Here is a 22,989-nt window from a genome sequence, read left to right as displayed (position 1 = left end):
GTGGAGGTGGAGGTGGGGAGATGTGTGTGTGTGTTTTTGGAAAATGGGGGTGTTTGTTTTTAATTATTTTGTGTATGTGCACCTGTTGACAAGAAGGGAAGGCTGGACCTGTGTTATTGTGTGTGGGGATTTTAATTGTATTTTATGGAGTGGGGATAGGTGTGGGGGTGGTGGTGGAGATATTGATAAATCTGGCAACGAGTTGGGTGAGGTTTTACGTTTGTTTGGTTTAAGGGATGTAGGTGAGGGTGGTGGGTTTACTTATTTTAGTGATCGGGGTATTGTACAGTCACGGATTGATTTTTGTTTTATTTCTAAAAATTTGCAGGCGGAGTCCTTTGCCGTGCATCGGGAGCCTTTCTCGGACCAATGTAGGATCAATTGTGTTGTGAGTATGGATCCAGAGGTAACATATGGTAAAGGTGTGTGGAATTTGAATGTGGAGTTGTTGGAAGATGAGGGCGTGAAAAGAGAGTATGGTGAGTTTTTTGTGAAACTTAAAAGGAGGAGGAATGATTTTTTAAGTGTGATTGAGTGGTGGGAGTGGGTGAAAGTGCAGACTTAGGCCCCGTACACACCATAGAATCCATCCGCAGCTAAATCCCTGCAAATGGGTTTCTGCGGATAGATCCTATGGTGTGTACACGCCAGCGGATCTGTTTCCGCGGATATATCTCCCCTGGGATGGATTCCAGCAGATCGAATATTCGCTGACATGCAGAACATATCCATCTGCTGGAGTCCATCCCAACGGATGGATCCGCTGGTCTGTATAGACTCACCGGATCCATCCGTCCGAAGGGATCCCCCGCATGCGTCGCAATGATTAGACGCATGCGTGGAATTCCTTATATGACAGCGTCGCCGCGTCATAATCGCGGCGACGGCGTGACACGTCATCGCCAGAGGATTTCGGCGCGGATTTCAATGCGATGGTGTGTACACTCCATCGCATGAAAATCCGCCGAAATCCTCGAGAGGATTTATCCGCGGAAACGGTCCGCTGGACCGTATTCGCGGATAAATTCTATCGTGTGTATGGGGCCTAAGAGTTTTTTTGTAAGAAAGGGCTGTGAGATTGCAAGGAAGGAGTGTGAGGTGTATGAATGGTGGCTGAAGAGGTTGGAATATTTGGAAGAATTGAGGGAATGGGGAGAGAATGTGGGGTGTGAATTAGTGGAAGCAAGAAGAAAGTTGAGAGTGTTTATGAAACGGAGAGGGAGAGAGATTATGTCTCAAGCGAGGATGGTGGTGAAAGAGAAGGATGAGAAGTGTACGTGATTTTTCTTTAAAAAGGTGTATGGTGGGAAGGTGGAGTTGTCAAGTGTGTTGGATGAGAATGGACAGGAAGTGAATGAGAGAGTGGGGGAAGAAGTTTGTAAGTTTTATGCGGATTTGTATAAGGAAAAGAAGAGGGATGCGAGAGTTGAGAAGGAAGTGTTGGAATAGGTGGAGATGTGTTTGGATTTGGATGATAAAAGTATGTTAGGGGAGAAAGTGAGTAAAGATGAAGTTGATTAATGTCTTGGATGTATGAAGAAAGGTAAGACGCCTGGGTGTGATGGTTTGCCGGTTGAGTTTTATTGTACGTTTTGGGATGTGATTGGTGATTGTGTGCATGAGATGGTGATGAAAGTTTTGGAAGATGAGAGGATGCCTGAATCAATGTTGAAAAGTGTGATTGTTTTATTGTATAAGAAAGATGACAAGCGTGAGTTGAAGAATTGGAGGCCTATATCGTTGTTGAATGTGGATTATAAGGTTGTAGCGAAGGTGTTGGCAAATAGGTTGCGTGCGGTGGTGGAGAAATTGGTGGGAGAGGAGCAAGTGTGTGCGGTGCCTGGGAGATCGATTGCGGAAAGTTTGGTGAGTTTGAGGGATGTGATATGGTTATGTAAGGAGAGGAAGCAGGAGGTGGCTGTGTTGGCTGTGGATTTTGAAAAAGCATATGATAGAGTTTCACATGAGTTTATGTTTAAAGTTCTGAGGAGAATGGGGATACCTGAGGTTTTGATTGGATGGATTAAGTGTTTGTATAGAGGTATGGTAAGTAAGGTGTTGGTGAATGGGTGGCTGACCAATGACATGAACATTGGGTCAGGAGTGAGACAGGGATGCCGTTATCGCCTGTTTTGTTTGTTTGTGTAATTGAACCGTTGTTGAGGATGTTGGCTAAGGATAAGTGTGTGAGAGGGGTGGAGGTTCCTGGGAGTGGTGGTAGAGTTTTGAAGGTGATTGGATATATGGATGATGTTACTGTGGTTTGCAAGGGTGTAATGGGGTTAAGAAGGGTGAAACTATTGATTGATATTTTTTGTATGGCGAGTGGGTTTTGTGTGAATATGGGGAAGAGTGAGTACAAGTTGTTTGGGGTGTGGGGAACGGTTGAACAATGTGGTTGAATGTTTTGTGTTGGAGGATTGAGGATTTGGGGTGTTAAGTTTGATGGAGATTTGTATGGGAGAGAGAGTTGGCAGGATGTGTTGGCAAGAGTGAAGAAGAAAGTTAAGTTTTGGTCTTTGAGGACTTTATCGTTGGAAGGGAAAGTGTTGGTTGTGAAAGCGGTTGTGATTCCTATTTTGTTATTTTTGTATTATGTGTTTCTGTCGCCTGATAGAGTGATGAAGCAGATTGTGAGAGTGTGTTTTTCGTTTTTTTTGGTCGTCGAGGATGGAGAAGTTGAAGAGAGAGAAAGTGATGAAAGGTGCAATGAATAGTGGGAAAGGTATGGTGAGTATTGAGAAGTTTCTGGTGGTGAAGTATGTAAGTATGTCTGTGAGATTAAGCGAGAAAGAGAATGTTGCAGGATGTATGGTGAGATATGCTGGTGGGAGTGTGTTACGGAAATGTAAGTTGTGTGAGGTTGATTTGAGGAAGCCTGTATGTTTTGTTGCGCCTTGGTTTTATGTGAGGGTTGATATGTGTATGAGGAGGTATGGGTTTGCAAGATGTGACGCGAGATAAATGGTGTGAGAGTAAGAAAATTATGTAGTTGTTGAAAGAGAGGGAGGAATTGGAAGGAATAGATGGTTTAAGAGTTGCGGAATGTAAGAAAGTCTGGAAGAATGTATGTTGTAAGGGAGTGGATAATAGTCAGAAAGATATTGCATGGGTGTTTGCCTACTAGGGAGTTTCAGAGAAGGAGAAGGTTTGTTGATAGTGAAGTGTATCCGAGGAGTGGGTGTGGGGGGATTGAGAGAGTGAAACATGTGTTTTGGGAGTGTCGGTATGCAAAGAAAGTATGGAGTAGGATGGAGAAGATGGTGAAGGGATTGACTGGTGTGGATGTTTTAACGTATGAGATGGTGTTGTATGGTTTCACGAGGAATGAGGAGAGATTGTTGTGGATAGTGGTGAATTGTGTTATTTAGGGTTGAGCGAACCCGAACTGTAAAGTTTGGGCTCGGTACGGACTTTGGTTTTTTTTTGTACCCGGACCCGAACACGGACATTTTGCTGAAAGTTCGGGTTCGGGTCCTGTGTTCGGGAATGTTACGGTGGGCTGCAGGGCAGCCAATACCCATTTTTTTACTACTGTGACTAAGAAGCCATCACAGCCATGCCTACTAATGGCATGGCTGTGTTTGGCCAGTGCAGCATGTGACCCAGCATGTGACCCAGCCTCTATATAAGCTAGAGGCACACAGCACAGCTCGTCACTCTGCTTTAGCTAGGGTAGGGAAAGGCTGCTGCTGATCTGAGGAAGAGATTGAGATAGGACTATCCTGCTTCAGAAATCTACACCAGTACTGCATCTGTCCATGTGAGATACTCTGCATTAGACAGTTTAGGGAAAGGTTCCTGCTTGTTCTGATAGGGAGAGAATTATATAGGAGATACTCTGCATATTGCACCAGCACTGCATAGGTTCCTGTGAGATACTCTGCATATTACAGCAGCACTGCATAGGTTCCTGTGAGATACTCTGCATATTACAGCAGCACTGAGTAGGTTCCTGTGAGATACTATGCATATTACAGCAGCACTGAGTATGTTACTGTGAGATACTCTGCATATTACAGCAGCACTGAGTAGGTTTTTGTGACACACTCTGCATATTACAGCAGCACTGAGTAGGTTCCTGTCAGATACTCTGCATATTACAGCAGCACTGAGTAGGTTTTTGTGACACACTCTGCATATTACAGCAGCACTGAGTAGGTTCCTGTCAGATACTCTGCATATTACAGCAGCACTGAGTAGGCTCCTGTGAGATACTCTGCATATTACAGCAGCACTTAGTAGGTTCCTGTCAGATACTCTGCATATTACAGCAGCACTGCATAGGTTCCTGTGAGATACTCTGCATATTACAGCAGCACTGAGTAGGTTCATGTGAGATACTATGCATATTACAGCAGCACTGAGTATGTTACTGTGAGATACTCTGCATATTACAGCAGCACTGAGTAGGTTTTTGTGACACACTCTGCATATTACAGCAGCACTGAGTAGGTTCCTGTCAGATACTCTGCATATTACAGCAGCACTGCATAGGTTCCTGTGAGATACTCTGCATATTACAGCAGCACTGAGTAGGTTCCCGTGAGATACTCTGCATATTACAGCAGCACTGCATAGGTTCCTGTGAGATACTCTGCATATTACAGCAGCACTGAGTAGGTTACTGTGAGATACTCTGCATATTACAGCAGCACTGAGTAGGTTCCTGTGAGATACTCTGCATTAACTACTTGCCGACCGCGCACCGTCATTATACAGTGGCAGGTCGGCTCTCCTGGGCGAGAGCCCGCAGCTATATGGCGGCTCTTTGAGCGGCCACTAGGGGCGCGTGCCCCCGACTCCCGTGCGTGTGCCCGGCGGGCTCGATCGCCGCCGGGCACCCGCGATTGCTCGTTACAGAGCGGGGACCGGGAGCTGTGTGTGTAAACACACAGCTCCCGGTCCTGTCAGGGGGGGAAATGCTGATCTTCTGTTCATACAATGTATGAACAGAGGATCAGTGTTTCCCCTAGTGAGGCCACCCCCCCCACAGTAAGAACACACCCAGGGACATACTTAACCCCTTCCCCGCCCCCTAGTGTTAACCCCTTCACTGCCAGTGGCATTTTTATAGTAATCCAATGTATTTTTATAGCACTGATCGTTATAAAAATGCCAATGGTCTCAAAAATGTGTCAAAAGTGTCCGAAGTGTCCGCCATAATGTCGCAGTACCGAAAAAAAAACAGTGTATCGGCGTAGGTAGAATAGAACTCCGATGGCAAGCCATCAGATCCGGTGCTTTGGATTTCGGGAGTCCAGCCAACGCTTTGGAGATTTCCTCCGCCGTCAGTGGCTCCTCCAGTGTGTGAATCTGTTCCTTAGCCGAGGGATCGGCAGATCAGTGAAAAATTCATCCGACAGAGAGTCGCCGTCAGGGGCCACTGTGTCATACAGAGAGGAAAAAAAGTCACTAAACATAGAAGTCACCTGCCCTGGGTCAGTCACGAGGTCGCCCCCCCCCCCGGAGAGCGCAGGGAAATCACCACTGGGGGTCTCTCCTCACAGTGTACCAGATAGGCGAGTCGTTTTCCCGCTCTCTCGCCATGCTCAAACGTTCGTTGTCTAAGAAAGAAGAGCTTTCACTTCGACTTCTCATAGTGTAGTTAGTCAACTGTCCTGGAACAGAGTTTAAGGTCTTCAGCTAAGTCAGCGGTCGGGTTATCAGTGAACTCCCTCTCTTTTGCAAGAACAAGGTCCGTGGCCCTATCTAGCGCCTCTGCAGATGTTTTTTGAGGGAATTTATACGGGACGAGAGTGTCATGCGTGCATGTAGTTTAAAAGTCTCCCAGACCACCTGCGGTGACGCAGAGTCAGAGTTACTATCAAAGTACTGCTACCGTCGCCAAGTCTGCATCCTCTGGGAGCAGGGTTAGCCAGAATGGATTTAACTGCCACGAAGGTGGTGGGCGGGCCTGGGGCAGTGACAATTCCGCCCAACAAGGGCAATGATCAGAGAGGGATCTGGGGGAGAAGCCCACATCCCTCAGTCTAGGGAGAAGGGATTTAGATATTAGTATTAAATCTATACATACATTGATTGATGTGAGGCAGAGAAGCTGGAGTACATTCTGTCCGTGGGGTGGCCACGCCTCCACATATCAACTAGGTTGAAATCGGCGAGGAGCCTTGCGAATCTCGTGTGATGTGATGCCAACGGCGCGGCCGTGGGCCCAGCCATCCTATCCAAGGAGGGATCTAGCACATTATTGAAGTCGCCCAGCCAGACTGCTGGCGTATCAGGGTGAAGGGCCATAAAGTCAAACCCAGCAACCAAAATAGTGGAGTGGAACGGAGGTGGAACATAGAATGCCATTAGTAAAAGCACATCCCCATATAGTTTAGCTTTCAAGTAAACATACCTGCCCCGCGGGTCCAGTACTGAAGCCTGGAGTTCAAAATGAGCCGTTTTGGCAATTAACAGTGAGACCCCTCTAGATTGGGAGGTATGAACTGACTGGAATCCCCAGCCCACCCACGGTCGTCTAAGTGTTCTCTGAACTGAGCCCTCCGCATGAGTTTCCACCAGAACCACCACATCCGCCCTCTGCTTTTTTAGTACTGCAAAAATCGCAGATCGCTTGATTGGATCTCTCATCCCACGGACATTCCAAGTGAGGAACTTCAGTGTGACCATGGGGTGAGACATGAGAAATATGAAACCCACAGGATTCAGACAACACTCAATGATGATCAATGACATATTAGGACTACGCTCAAGTACATCAATACACATAGGCACAATCACAGTTGTATTTCACATAGGACAGTTTTGCTCAAATAAAAAATAAAATTTGTAAAAAAAAACACTAATGTAGAACATTTGAACCCACCCAACCCCCCTCCCTGCCCTGCACTGTCCCCAACTGGTGCAGGCTTGAACCCTCAACTGCCAACATGGCGAGAACAGCACCCAGATCATAGCAAAAAACACTGAATCTCAAAAATAAACTCAGGGGGGCCACCAGCGTTGTATTCGGACAGACCAAACAAGGGAGGTCTGTACTGTGGCAATGGCGGCACCCCTCCAGTCCTGGTTGTGGGTTGCCGCAGGTGGGGCGAAACTTTGCTGAGTGCTATGGCACATTGTAGGAATGTTCTCGCTGTCCATTGCGCGCCTCGATGCAGACTGCTCCCCTCTGTCGGAGGAAGAAGAGACAATGAGAGGAAACAAAAAATTCCTTTAAAAAAATAACAAATGAAAAATAGAAAAGTACAGTAGCTACCACCCCGTCTGGCTCCCTGTGGTGCTATACAAGCGGTCAGGTAGTTAAGGAAGCCCCCCCCCCCGATGAAAAAAAAAACAAGCAGTGTGAGTAAGGGGAGATAAACAGTGATGGACATTGCAGCCCTGTAGACACAGTATTCCCCGCGGGAGGGTCATATAGCATGAAAAGGTCACATCTTCTACAGGCACATGGCAATGTCAGAATGCAATATGGAGCCCCCGCCATTACAAAGGGGAGAGAAAGGGTCCTCCCAGGGATGAAGAGGAAACAAAAGTTGGTGGGGCTGTTCACTCCGCGGAGGCAAACAGGAACAAATGGGGAGAACCCCCCAACATGCGGGAAACCAGGGAGCACAGGTTCCCCACGGATGCAGGCGAGATGAACTGCAAGGTTAAGGCACTAGAAACTTCTACGTAGCAAACAGCATGGTACTTATCTGCGTCCTTCCTGCCATTCCAGCCAGGCTATAACCTCCTCCGGGTCATCAAAGAAATGCGATCGGTCCTCACCCTCCACACGTAGACGGGCCAGGAACAACATGGCGTATTTCACATGCTTGACATGCAGACGCCGCTTGGCTTCCATGAAGGTCTTTCGCCTGCGCTGGACCTCAGCCAAGAAATCCAGGAAGACAGCTTGTTGTCAAAGGGGATGTTGCCCCTCTCTCTGCTCAGGCGGAGGATGGCATCCCTGTCCCTGAAATTGAGGAGCTTTGCTATAAACGTGCGAGGGGGTGCACCGGCTGGCGGCGGTCTGCCCGACATGCGGTGTGCATGTTCCACGGCGAACATGGGGGAGAAGGCCTCCCTGCCATAGTTTTTCCAGGAAAACTTGTGGGTCTCTCCCCTCTACCCCCTCGGGAAGGTCGATGAATCTAAGGTTACACGTTCGGGTTCTGTTTTCGAGGTCATCTTGCTTCTGTAAGAGCAGATTGATCTGCAGCTGCATGGCCTCTGAGGAGTGTTGGAGGGGGGAGGGAGTCCTCAACTGCACCCAGTCTTACCTCCGCCTCGGTAACTCTCTCCCTCAGCATATGTATATCCTGCCTTACCAGGGATATGTCCACCTTCACCTCTTCTATCCTCGCCGTAAGGGTGGTTTGGCAAGCCATTACTGCGTCCTGGCAGCTCGTCCTTTTCGGGAGCTGGCCGTGTTGAGCCTCAACATGCAGAGAAATTAGTAGAGTGGATGACCAAGCCGTCTTCATCCTCCTCATCCTCTCTCACCCAGGCTGAGCTTAGTTTGTCTGGCAAAGCAGCTGCCAAGGCGTCCTCTTCCCTCTGCACAATGGCATCACACAATCCTTCCCTAGTCCACATGAAGATGCGCAGAGTTTTGAAGGCTCCGATGACGGAACACAGAGGAAGGCATTGATGTGAGCCCAGAGAGAGCGGGTGCCCGAGCGGAACAGCAATCTGGCAGTCATGTTCCCCCAGCTGCAGCATACTGCCAGGTTTTCGACAGTGATGAGGAGGGAGGGGATGATGAGGTCACTGACTCTACGTGGGTGCCTGATAGGAGAGTGTAGGAGGAAGAGGAGGAGGAGGAGGAGGAGGAGGAAGAGGCACAGGCACATCTCCAAAGAGGCAGGATGCCCTCCAGGGGCCAGCTTAAGGGCAGCACACCAACTGCATTACATCGCAGAGCTACGCCTGTGCAGGGCGTTGCTGTGTCTCAATGGTACTGCAAAAGTTCTTTGGTGTGGGTCTTTTTTGAGACATGTGCATCAGATCACACTGTCGCTATTTGCAACATATGTCTCAAGCGTATCTCGCGTGGCCAAAACATCACCCGCTTGGGCACCACATGCTTGACCAGACATATGTCGACCTGCCATGCAGTTCGTTGGCAAGCATACCTGAAAGACCCACACCAAAGAACAAAGTGGACCTCCCCTTGCCCCTCATCAGCTGGGAGTTCCAACCCCACTAGACCCTCAGTCCTCTCTGAAGCTTGCACTGATAGGACTGAAGGTGTAGAAATAGGTGTGTCACAACCTAGTAGTACATGCAGGAAATCTACTGATGGTAGCAGACAAATTTCCCTGCCCCAGCTGCTGCAGCGCTGAAAGAAGTACTCTCCCAGCCATCCACATGCCCAGCGGTTGAATGCTAGCTTAGTGAAATTGCTAGCACTTCAACTGCTACCTTTTCAGTTGGTAGATTCTGCCCCCTTCCGTGAGTTTGTGGAATGTGCGGTACCTCAGTGGCAAGTACCCAAACGCCACTTTTTCTCACGGAAGGCGATTCCCGCTCTCTACCGGCATGTGGAAGGCAATGTCCATGCCTCGCTGGACAGGGCGGTCAGTGGTAAGGTGCATCTTACCGCTGACTCATAGTCCAGCAGGCATGGACAGGGACGTTACCTCTCTTTCACGGTGCATTGGGTGACTCTGCTGGCAGCTGGGAAGGACGCAGGGCAAGGTACAGTAGTGTTGGAGGTTGTTCCGTCACCACGCCTCCAAAACACTACTACTGGTTGTGACACACCTCTCTCCTCCACCCCCTCCTCTTCTTCTTCCTCTGTGGCCTCTTCCTGTGCTGATGTTTCCTCTGAACCAGACGTGCTCCGTAGGCGTATTAGGGGCTACGCAGGAATGCAGGCCAAGAGATGCCATGCGGTCCTAGAGCTGGTGTGCTTGGGAGACAGGAGCCACACTGGGGCAGAGGTTCTGTCAGCTCTACAGGGGCAGGCTCAGAGTAGGTTGACGCCATGCCAGCTTAAGCCAGAAATGGTGGTTAGCGACAATGGCACTCGACCTCCTCTCTGCCCTGCGACAGGGAAAACTGACCCATGTGCCCTGTTTTGCTCATGTTCTGAATTTGGTGGTGCAGCGGTTTTTGGCCAGGTACCCGGGCTTACAGGATGTCCTGAAGCAGGCCAGGAAAGTCTGTGTGCATTTCCGAAGGTCATACAATGCCACTGCTCGGCTTACAGACCTCCAAAGGGAATACAACCTGCCCAAGAACTGCCTAATCTGTGACATGCCCACCAGATGGAACTCTACATTGGCCATGCTGCAGCAGCTGCACACGCAGCAGAGGGCCATCAATGAGTACCTGTGCCAATATGGCAGCAGAACTGGGTCAGGGGAGCTTGTTTTTTTTCCCCCACGCCAGTGGGCCTTGATCAGGGATGCATGCACTGTCCTGTCACCATTTGAGGAGGCCACGAGGATGGTGAGCAGTGACAGTGCATGCATCAGTGAGACTGTCCCTCTTATTCACCTGTTGGAGCACACGCTACGTGAAATAATGGACAGGGCCCTTGAGGCAGAACAGAGGGAGGAAGAGGAGGACTTCCTTACCTCTCAAGGCCCCCTTTATCCAGACAGTGGTCCTGCATGCCCGCCTAGCACACAGGAAAAGGACGAGGAGGACGAGGTGGAGGAGGAGGAGGATGATTGTATCAGCAGCATGGAGGTGGAGCCTAGCACTCAGCAGCAGCAGCAGTCTTCAAGGGATCACTTACAGTCCCAAGGAACCTGTGGACTTTTACGTGGCTGGGGAGAGGTGGCTGCGGATCCTGAGGACTGTGCCCCGAATGCCTCAGCAAACCTACGCTGCATGCCCTCCCTGATCCTGCAAAGCATGCGTAAGGATCCTTGTGTTCGTGGTATCAAGGAGAGGGATCATTACTGGCTCTCCTTGATCCACGTTACAAGAGTAAGGTTGTGGAGTTTATCTTGCCGTCGCAGAGGGAGCAGAAGATGAAAAATCTTCGGGAGGCCTTGCAGAAGGGTCTGTGCAATGCGTTCCCAGAACCTGGGTGATTACCAAATCCTGTTCCTGGACAACGTGTTGCTGAGGCTTCGGTGAGTCACAGAAGGAGCGGTGGAGAAGGTGGCCATCTGACCGATGCGTTCAGACAATTTTTTAGTCCGCAGCCCCAAGGTATGACCATCGCCAGCGTTTGGTTTACATGGTGCATGAATACCTAGGGGCAAGATCAGACTTGGATACCTTCCCCACTGAAAATCCTCTGGCTTACTGGGTCTTGAGGATGGATCACTGGCCAGAGCTTGCACAGTACGCAATTGAGCTACTGGCTTGCCCTGCATCCAGCGTCCAGCGTTCTTTCAGAACACACATTCAGTGCTGCTGGAGGCTTTGTGACCGATCACAGGGTGCGCCTCTCCACGACTCCGTCGATCGACTGACCTTCATAAAAATGAATCAGGCTTGGATCAACACCAGCTACCAAGCACCTGATGCTGATGTAACTGAATAATTTTTTTGAAATGACAGATCCCTTGGAGACTGCCTATGCTGATGCTGAGTGACTGTCCTGTTATGCTGCTGACTGAATATCCTTTTCCTCCTCACTGATCTTGCTGATAGCTAGTAAGAACATTTTTGTTTCTGGGCTCCGCCACCAGTGCCTAAGGCCCAATTTTTCTGCCCCTGTTTGACAGGGGCGTCTAATAACAATTTTTGATGCAATACTTTGCATATGGCTCTTTGCTGCGCTCCAATTACAGTATCTGTGAGGGGTTGCAGTGTTGTGTTGTGCCTAAGGCCCAATTTTTCTGCCCCTGTTTAACAGGGGCGTCTAATAACAATTTTTGATGCAATACTTTGCATGTGGCTCTTTTCTGCGCTCCAATTACAGTATCTGTGAGGGGTTGCAGTGTTGTGTTGTGCCTAAGGCCCAATTTTTCTGCCCCTGTTTAACAGGGGCGTCTAATAACAATTTTTGATGCAATACTTTGCATGTGGCTCTTTGCTGCGCTCCAATTACAGTATCTGTGAGGGGTTGCAGTGTTGTGTTGTGCCTAAGGCCCAATTTTTCTGCCCCTGTTTAACAGGGGTGTCTAATAACAATTTTTGATGCAATACTTTGCATGTGGCTCTTTGCTGCGCTCCAATTACAGTATCTGTGAGGGGTTGCAGTGTTGTGTTGTGCCTAAGGCCCCATACACACGAGAGGATTTATCCGCGGATACGGTCCAGCGATTATGATTCGGCGACGTGCGCGACGCTGTCATATAAGGAAATCCACGCATGCGTCGAATCATTACGACGCATGCGGGGGATCCCTTCGGACGGATGGATCCGGTGAGTCTGTACAGACCAGCGGATCCATCCGTTGGGATGGATTCCAGCGGATAGATTTGATAGCATGTCATCAAATATTTATCCGCTGGAAATCCATCCCAGGGGATAAATATCCGCGGAAACAGATCCATAGGATCTATCCGCTGAAACCCATTCGCTGGGATTTTTCAGCGGATGGATTCTATCGTGTGTATGGGGCCTTAGGCCCAATTTTTCTGCCCCTGTTTAACAGGGGTGTGTAATAACAATTTTTGATGCAATACTTTGGATGTGGCTCTTTGCTGCACACCAATTACAGTATCTGTGAGGGGTTGCAGTGTTGTGTTGTGCCTAAGGCCCAATTTTTATGCCCCTGTTTAACAGGGGCGTCTAATAACAATTTTTGATGCAATACTTTGCATGTGTCTCTTTGCTGTGCTCCAATTACAGTATCTGTGAGGGGTTGCAGTGTTGTTACACCACCACCAGTGCCTAAGGCCCAATTTTTCTGCCCCTGTTCTAGTACTTTTCTTTTTTTGATTATTTTCTAATTTGAGTTCATTCTAGCTTTCTCCTACGTTATCATAGAGTCATGTTTATTTTCCTGTACTAAATACTCATAATTGTAAACACCACAAATCTAGATGTGTTCTTTTAGGCAGCATTGATATAATAAGAAGCCACACATTGTTGAGTATCCAAAAATATTTATTGAATTACACTTAAAATGTGTCATTTTAATTTTTTCAAAAAAAAATTCAAAAAATATCTTAACCCCCCTGGCGGTATTCCCGAGTCTGACTCGGGGTGAGATTTTTGGGCTACGATCGGTAACCCCGAGTCAGACTCGGGCTCGCCTCGCTGAATCCACAGGCTTGGTTTACTTACCTTGTCCCTGGATCCAGCGATGCCACCACGCTGTGTGAGCGAGCGGGACCTCGCTTGATTCACACAGTGCCTCTGTGTGCCGCCGATCTCCGTTCCCTGTGATGTTACGACGCACGGGGCAGAGAACGGCGCAAAATTCAAAAAGGTAAACAAACACCTTACATACAGTATACTGTAATCTTAAAGATTACAGTAGTGTATGTAAAAAATACATCCCCCCCCCCCCCCCTTGTCCCTAGTGGTCTGTCCAGTGCCCTACATGTTCTTTTATATAATAAATACTGTTCTTTCTGCCTGCAAACTGTAGATTGTCCATAGCAACCAAAAGTGTCCCTTTATGTCAAAAATGGTTTTAGAACAGCTAGAAAACAGCGATACTAAATTATAATCACTTGCAGAATTGTGCGATAGCGATTTGTGGGGAAATTCGTCATAAAAAAATAAAAGTAATGTCAGCGACAATTCTGCAACTGAGCAAATTTAAGTGATTTTGAGTTGATTACATTATTGAATATTTTTTATTATAATTATATTATTATTTGTTATAATTATTTATAATTATTTATTATATTATAATTTATAATTTTGTTTTTAAAAAAAAATTCATTCCTGGGATGCCTACTTGACTCTTGTTTGGTCAGATTTATGTGAGTTATTCCTAAGAATTACAGGTCTACAATATAAAACGCCAAATTTCCTTGCAAATAATGGTACCGCTTTCAGCACCTTTTTTCTGAAATAATAATACCGCCAGGGAGGTTAAAGGAGTTGTAAAGGAAAAAAATGTTTTGCCTAAAATGAATGTCTGCAAGGTAGACAGACAGAATAGTGTAATGATTCTGTTAAAAAACGAGTAAATACCTATTAAATTCCTTCATCTATATCACCTCCAGCGTTCTAGTTTCTGTTCTCTCATTCACTTCCTGGTTTGCGGCGCTCGTTGATGTAAGAACTAAATTTTCCAGTATGCATTGCGGCACGCCCAGTAATTCACACCTCTTTGAAGTCTCTAACATGTAGAGAGCGTCCTGCCGCACAGATGTAGTTCCCAGGAGGGGGCGAGCACGTCACTGACCACTGCAGTAAAGCCTCCCGTCCCGGTGGTGAGTAACAATCAGACAAGCAGGAAGTGAACAGAACAGAGAAGAAATAGAGCAACTTCTGAGCAAAAACGAACAATGAGGAAGTGAAAAGAGGAATGTCTGCAGGTAAAGGATGCTTATTATGAAACATTTTTTTTTCCTTTACAACCCCTTTAATAGAAATTCTTTAATTTTTTTTTGTCAAGAAATATATTTTTGCTTTTAAATACTTGTCTACATCTATTTTTATTTTTTATTATTATTATTATTTTTTTTAAACCCTCCCCAGCACATCAATGAGATTTTTCAGGTTTTGGTCCACCTTTCGGTTTTTCTTTATAATCTTCTCTAACGCAAGGTTTGTGTCCTCTATTTCTGCCCTGCAGGACATGATCTCCCCAATTTGGACATGGGCACTGTAGGTGTCTAATCCGCCCCCAACAGCTCGAACACCTCCTGAAATTTGGAAAAAAAACATGTATTACAATTATGCAGGCCTACATGTATTACCTGAAGCTGTGCTGTATGACACTGACCTGATGTGGTGGCATTTTCCACTTCCTGCACATCCGGCAAGGGTGGGGCTTGGCTCTGTGTGGGGTTGGTCGGCTCCACTGCTGCAGCTTGATTGCACCCTATGAGATTGTAAAAAAAGGGATACATGAATCAAAAAGATTAGAGGCCTGAAAGAGGAATATCAATCATTCTTTTTATAAAGTGTGTTACAATTGTCTGTTTTTACAATCCTTCTAAGCTTAACACATGATTTTATCCATTACCAAAGCTGCTGCATTTCTCTATCTTTGGCCAAGTTTCCTACATGGAAAAACACCAAGTATCCACTGTATGACCTCTGTGTGACACCCTAACTAGGTTGTTCTTGTGGCCAACACTCAGTGCCGATCCTTACCTCCCTGGGGCCCGAACCAAAATGACATGGCACATTAAAAATGAGAAGCGGGGGCGCTGACGACAGTGACATGTCACATTAAAGAAAGTTGAGAAGTGGGGGGAGGTGGTGTTCTGCTGTCGGAAATTACATCTTACATTAAATTGAGAAGCAAGGGGTGCTGACTTATTGCCTCTTCTCCCATGCAGCCAGCGAGTTGAGAAGCGGGGTGAGGGGGCGAAAATGACTTCTTACCAGGCGAGGCCTCTAGTTATTTGGGGGGCCCTTCGCAGCTTTGCGGGGCACTAAGCGGCTTGCATAGTGAGCCTATAGGGTGGATCGGCCATGCCAACCATTGTGCTACTGAGTCCATATGTGTAATCAACTGCTGTGCTGAGCATACTCTCCTTTTACTGTATATTGACTTAAAGCGGGGGTTCACCCAAAAATAAACTTTCTGACATTAGCTACATCCCTCCAGCATACTGCTAACATCTGCAGTATGCTGTTTTTTTTTGTACTTATCGTTATACGTGCCCTTGTTATCCGGCTCCGAGCGGGGGATTACTTCCGGGTATAGGCGCTCCTAAGCGAAGAGGAGTTGATTGACGGGCTGCTAAAGCGCGTCACGCCTTCCGAAAATACCCGAAGTGACACTCGGGTGTTTACGGCGCCTGCGCAGTCGGCTATACACGGCAGGAGCAGGTGCCGTAAACGCCCGAGTGTCACTTCGGGTATTTTCGGAAGGCGTGACGCGCCTTAGCAGCCGTCAATCAACTCCTCTTTGCTTAGAAACGCCCATTCCCCGCAGGATTCCCCGCTCGGAGCCGGATAACAAGGGCTCATATAACGATAAGTACAAAAAAAAACAGCATACTGCAGATGTTAGCAGTATGCTGGAGCTAATGTCAAAACGTGGATTTTTGGGTGAACCTCCGCTTTAAGTTGGATTATTTAAATCTAGTTAATAACACATCTGCATTAAATAAAAAATTGGTCTCACATAAAAAGATCTTAAATAGAATGATAGACCAATTATTATGCCCACAAACATGAACCTTGAGACATCTATTCTTGAACTGTATATATACACAACCTGAAATAAAAAGCACATGCCGCAAAATAATAAAAATAAATATTCAGAGTACACATGAAAATTACTTACGTCTTCTGATGACTCTTCAAATTCTCTCCATCTGGTCCGGCTCTCTGATTTTCAAATCAGAACATCTCTTGCGCAACTGCTCCCTGGACCTCTGCACCCCGAATTTTGCATGGATAGTCCTCCGTACCTTCTCCATGATCTGGGCCTTGACTTTATTGGGGTTCTTGTAAGGCCCTTTTTTGCAGTCGTAATCCTCCTTTTTAAGAATAGCCACCATCTCAATCATCTTGTCTAAGGTCATGTTGGTGGCTTTGTACCTCCTGCTCCTCCTGGTGTGTGCCTGGCCTCTCTCCTGCCTGGTTGCAGCTTGCTGTCTCTCCTCCATCATGTCTTCAGACTCTTCACCGTCTTGCATTAACCGACTAAAAAGGGGCGTGGCAATCACTAGAACGATCGTCATGGGCGGGGAAACGTGCAGAGCTTCTCACATGCGCAGTGTATAAAGGGATATTGCGTGAATGAGAACGTCGTTCACAGTCGGTAGAAAACGTCGGAGAAACGATTGTGCAGTACGACGATACGAAACTTGATTTTTGGACTTTATGATCAGTGGATGAGTTTGTGGGTTAGATATGGGGAGGAAGCTAAGGCTTGACTGACATTAGCTTTTTTTGCTTAATTTTGACTTTCAGGAATAATGGAGACCTTCAGAGAACAGGAGTTCTTCACAGAATTTGTTCAAAGGGGGCCCCGGATGACAACCCCCCTTTTTTTCTAGAATTTTTATTTCCCCCCAAAAAAATGTATTCAGCCAAGATCTGGCATTGTAATGCCCCCCCCCAACCCTAAAATAATCGTCATATTGTTGCCAGTTGCCACACAGCACGTGCACTTTGGGGGGCCAAGCCTGTATGGACAGTCTCACGGGCCACCACCACTGGAACATCAGTGGCCTCATCAGGCACAAGTGTCATGTAGTTTGTTGATGGTCTCTTTAGGAAATTGTGCAATATGCAGGAGCAAAGTATGACATGGTTCTGATTCTACTTAACAAACCTACAGTGGGTGACCGCGATATTGTGTCAATCTCGCTCCCTTTCTCGGCGAGATTGTCTCCTTACAACCCATACCAGACCTAAGGGCCTGGTATGCTCCTGGGGGGGGAACCCATGTCGGTTTTTTATTTAAAAATTGGCGTGGAGTTCTCCCTCTCGGGAATGCATACCAAATGCCGACGCTAGAATTGGCGGGAATCCAAGTCGGATCTCCCGTCGCTTCTATGATGCGCTCGCAGGAATGTGCTTTGTCTATTCCAGCGAGTGCGAGATGTCGGCACCATGTCGCCGAGAATCAGCGATGCTGTCGTGCTAGAAACACATTCTCGGCAACATCCGCTGTATAGTCCTTATCTTGTTTGCACGCCTGTATACTGCTGTTCAAAGTATATAGGGCCAAAAGGTCTTGTCAGGGCAGATCCTCGCTATAGGCTCACTATGCAAGCTGCTTAGGGCTCCGCAAAGGGCCCCCAAATTACTAGAGGCCCCGCCTGGTGAGAAGTCATTTTCGCACCCTCACCCCGCTTCTAAACTCGCTGGCTGGCCTGAGTCATTTACGACAGCAGAACACTCCCTCCCCCCGCTTCTCAACTTTCTTTAATGTGACATGTCACTGTCGTCAGCGCACCACCCGATTCTCATTTTTAATGTGCCATGTCATTTTGCTTAGAGCCCCAGGGAGGTCAGGATCGGCACTGGGTCTTGTAATGACCTGGGGGGAGTGGTGGCGGGGAAACTCATGCTATTTTTTTCAATAATTTGTATCCATATTGCAGGGACCAAACATTACATTAAAGCCACAAGCAGTTTTAAATTAGTTTTTTTTTCCATTGATACATGTTCCCTGGGGAAAGACCTGGGTTCTCAAAGACGTTTTCCAACAATAACTTAAATATTGGGCTTTAAAATGAGCACTTTTGAATTCGAATGTTCGAGTCCCATAGACTTCAATGGGGTTCTAAATGTTTGCGCGAACGGTCGGTCCGTTTGAAAGTTCTGGTGCGAACCGAACGCGGGTATGTTTGGCTCATCCCTAATACTGAGCGAAGTTTGTGCTGATTAAACCATTGTACATTCTGGGTCCGGAATCTGTGACGGTTGTTGTTATATTTTTGTGAATTGCTTGCAGATAGTTGCTGATACTTTTTTGTACACTGTACTGTTTTTCTTTGTTTATGTTCCAATAAAACTTTCTTTGAGAAAAAAAAAAAAAAAACAGCAAGGGGTTGAACATAAATATCAAGTATAACATTTTAGGAACTGCAAACATTTGAATACACAGTCCTTCCATTTTCAGGGGTTCAAATGTAATTGGACAAATGTATATACTGTATTTATCGGCGTATACCGCGCACTTTTTTGCCCAGGGCAAAATCATGGGTGTGCGATATACGCCGATACCCGCTTTCCCGCACCGAGTTTGAACACTGTGCCGGCATATACCGAGCGCAGTACACTCGTGTATAGTCGGGCAGGCTCGGCTCCTCTCGCGCTCACGTCCTGGACATACAGGACGTCCAGGACGTGAGCGCGAGAGTAGCCAAGCCTGCCCGACTATACCCAAGTGTACTGCGCTCGGTATATGCCGGCGCAGTGTTCAAACTCACCACGGGAAAGCGGGGATCGAGTGGGGAGGACACCGCAGAAGGACGCCGGACCAGACGAAGAGGACACCCGAAGCCGCAGACGGACGCCGGACCCGACGAGGCCGCCGATGGACGCTGCACAAGACACCAAAACTGTAAGTACTAAAATGTTTTTTTTTACAGGAATGCGGGTCCACTTTAGGGGTGCACGCTATACGCCGGACCGCGCAATACCCCGATAAATACGGTAATCATAAATATCATAAATAAAATGTTCATTTTTAATATTTTGTTGAAAATCTTTTACTGGCAATGACTGCCTGAAGTCTGTAAACCATGGACATGACCAAAGACTGGGTTTCCTCCTTTCTGATGCTTTGCCAGGCTCTAACTGCAGCTGTCTTCATTTGTTCATTATGTGTGGGTCTTTCTGCCTTTAGTTTTGCCTTCAGCAAGTTAAATGCATGCTCAATTGGGTTGAGATCAGGTGATTGACTCGGCCATTGCAGAATATTCCACTTTGTTTCCCTCAAAAGCTCCTGGGTTGCTTTTGCAGTATGTTTTGGATCATTGTCCATCTGTACTATGAAGCGCCGTCCAATCAACTTTGCTGCATTTGTCAGAATCTGGGCTGACAGTATATCTTTAAACACTGCAGAATTCATCCGGCTGCTTCTTTCTTCTGTCACATCATCAATAAACACCAATGACCCAGTGCCGCTGGAAGCCATGCAAGCACATGCCATCACACTGCCTCCACCATGTTTTACAGATGACGTTGTGTGCTTTGGATCATGAGCTGTTCCAAGACATCGCCACACTTTTTTCTTCCTGTCATTCTGGTACAGATTAATCTTAGTCCAAAGAATGCTTCTCCAGAACTGGTCTGACATTTTTAGATGTTTTTTGGCAAAGTTTAGTCTGGCTTTTCTATTCTTCAAGCTTATGAATGGTTTGCACCTTGTGGTGAACCCTCAGTATTTGCTGTTGTGAAGTCTTCTCCTGATTGTAGATTTTGACAATGATACGCCCACCTCCTGAAGTGTGTCCTTCACTTGTGTGGATGTTGTGATTGGGTTTTTCTTTACCATAGAGAGGATCCTGTGATCTTCCACCACGGTTGTCTTCCATGGACATCCAGGCCTTTTTATGTTGCTGAGCTCACCAGTGTGTTCTTCTTTCCTCGGAATGTACCAAACTGTTGTTTTGGCCACTCCCAATGTTACTGCTATCTCTCTGATGAATTGGTTTCATTTTTTAAGCCTTTGAATGGCCTGTTTCACTTGCATGGACAGCTCCTTTGAACGCATGATGTAAGTTCACAGCAATAGATTCCAAATGCAAATACCACACTTAGAATCAACCAGACATTTTACCTGCTTAATTGATGAAGAAATAATGAAGGAGTAGTCCACACCTGGCCATCAAACAGCATTTGATTCAACTGTCCAATTACTTTTAGTCCCTTGACTTAAAGCGGGGGTTCACCCCCCAAAAAAATGTTAAGATTACATTCAGCCGAGTTGTCAGAATGACACTCGGCTGTTTTTTTTAATTTTATCCCCGTACATACCGTATTTTCACCGCCGCTTCTGGGTATGTCTTCTGCGGGACTGGACGTTCCTAACTGATTGACAGGCTTCCGACCGTCGCATACAGCGTGTCACGAGTTGACCGAAAGAAGCCGGACTGCGAGTCGGCTCTATACGGCGCCTGCACACCGACGTTCAGCTTCTTTCGGCAACTCGTGACGCGCAGTATGCAACGGTCGGAAGCCTGTCAATCAATTGGGAACGCCCAGTCCCGCAGAAGACATACCCGGAAGCGCCCGTGAAAAAACGGTATGTACGGGGATAAAATAAAAAAAAAACAGCCGATTGTCATTCTGACAACTCGGCTGAATGTAATGTTAAAAATATTTTTTTTGGGTGAACCCCCGCTTTAAGAGCTGTAATTCCTAAATCCTTCCCCTGACTTGGATGTACATACCCTCAAATTAAACATGAGAGCGTGCACTTTCAGCCCATATGCATTATATAACTATAGCTTGAATATGTTTTGGAAAAATAACTGAAAAAATAAAATTGTGCCTGTGTCCAAATATATATGGACCTAACTGTATATTCGGGTCGGCTTATACTCGAGTAAATACGGACACTTTTGTTTTGTTGTTCGTTTTTTTTAGAAAAGCTCAGTTAAAGCACAGCTGAAAGTTGATTCATGATGATGACGTGGCTATCTATATTCAGAACATTGAGAAATCTATCACACTGAAGAGTATAAAATGAACAAGAAGAGAAGGAGAGAAATTGACACCGTCACATACTGTGGAGATGTCACTGACCAGTATGTGTCATCATAGCACAGAACCCTGGAGACACTATAGTATATTCTCCTTAACAGAGTGTGTCTTATTGTCTATAGTTATGAAGATTAAAGCTATAGCTGTATGTACCGTGCAGAAATTCCGGATCTCCTGGATTGTTCTGTGGATGGCTTTGTATTTACAGCACTCAGAGTTCGTCATTGCCCTGTAATCTCATGATAAAGGATGTAGATGAGGAATTTGGATTTTTCCAAGAGGGTGACTTCATTATCGGAGGAGTCTTCACTATACGTGCCGCCACTACAAATTTTATGGGATCAAAATCATATGTGAAGCTATTTGACTGTGTGGAGTAAGTAACATTTTATCACATTATTACATCACACAATGTCATTTTCCTATGTAAGCGCAGATTATTCAGTGCTCAGGATTGGTGTCATTATCAGAGATTTGGGTTGAAAGGAAATCTGTCAGAAACATTAATTAGTTTGCATGTTTGGGCAGAGTTTGTTCCGTGCAGCATTTCCACACATACACACGTACTGTAATGATTGATTGCCTTAGATGTTAACCCCTTCCCAGCCAGTGTCATTAGTATGGCATCAGAGCATATTTTTAGCACTGATCACTGTACTAGTGTCACTGGTTTCCTTTAAAGTGTCAGTTAATGTCAGATTGTCTGCCATACTATCACAATCCTTCTATGTCATGTACCTGGTCGCGGAGCCCGATGTGCAGGGAGCGGCTACTCTTACTCCTCTGATCCCGGGACCCCTGGTAGAGCAGACAGGGAGTTCGGGAATGCAGAGTCGCACAAGCGCCTGATGTAACGCTGGTGCTGGAGCTGAGCGAGGCTTCCGTGGTCTCCGGAGAGGCATCAGAGGTGCAGGTGCAGACTGTACGGCTTGCAGACTGGAGGCAGAGGCAATGGAAGCGGAGAGCTGCAGCAACACGGAAGGTGTACCATAGTACAGACAAAAACAAGTCCCAACAGGCCGGGTCATACACTGGCTGGCTGGCGGAGCAGGTACAGGTACGGTGGGCAGAGGCAGAGTCGTGGTTCAGGCCGGGTCAGCAACAGGCAGGCAGCAGACTGATCAGAGGGTGAGGCAGAAGAGAAGTCACAACAAGCCGAAGTCAGGCGAGGCAGAAGACGGGAGCAATCAGGAAAAAGCCGGGTCTCAGGAACAGGATCAGTAGTGGTAAACGGGTAACAGGTGTTTCTCACAGAACGCTGTAGACCGAACAGCAAGAGGCCCCAGTGTCAGATCCCTTAAATGTCCAAATTTGGTACCAGAACGGCATCTGCACGTGCCCGCATGCTGCTGCCGCCGGTGCGCATGCACGCATGCGTTACGGTGCCGCGATTGCCATTACCGCAATTGCGCGTGCCTGTGCGCGCCGATGTGCCACTACCGCCATCTGGTGGACAGGGTTGTTCATGACATTCTATAAGTTGCTGTCACGAATGTCATGTCTACCCCAACACAGGTGGTCAGTCACTCTAGCTGGCTACTGTGTGCTTCACCTATAGCAGCCCCCTTTCCCTTAAGACAAGCAGGCCTACCAGAACTTGGTTGCCACCAGGACTTTATACAAAATTCTATAGTGCCTGGTCACCATGCCTGGGCAGACGTGAACTGAGAAAAGCAAACAGATACTTGCAGTTTTAGCAGATAGCGTTTTTCAAAGACAGTTTAGGTAAAGGCAGGCTGAGTTCCAGGGATAATCCAGTATCCATTCCAGGGTAAAAGGTAGGCTGAGTTCAGGGGATAATCCAGTCCAATCCGG

General features: G+C 46.9%; 1 protein-coding gene across 1 annotated transcript in view; it reads left to right on the top strand.

The window, feature by feature from the left end:
* Positions 1-1,623: 1,623 nt before the first annotated feature.
* Positions 1,624-22,989, top strand: part of LOC120944411 (vomeronasal type-2 receptor 26-like) — a 67,518-nt gene continuing 46,152 nt past the window's right edge. Inside the window, exons 1-2 of the mRNA XM_040358469.1 lie at positions 1,624-2,046; positions 21,423-21,550. Of these exons, the coding sequence (XP_040214403.1) occupies positions 1,624-2,046; positions 21,423-21,550 (551 nt within the window). The remainder of the gene's footprint in view (positions 2,047-21,422; positions 21,551-22,989) is intronic.

Source organism: Rana temporaria, chromosome 1, assembly GCF_905171775.1.
Source record: "Rana temporaria chromosome 1, aRanTem1.1, whole genome shotgun sequence".
Classification (NCBI taxonomy): domain Eukaryota; kingdom Metazoa; phylum Chordata; class Amphibia; order Anura; family Ranidae; genus Rana; species Rana temporaria.
Note: the sequence above shows the minus strand (reverse complement) of the source record. Positions and strands in the feature narration are given on the sequence as shown.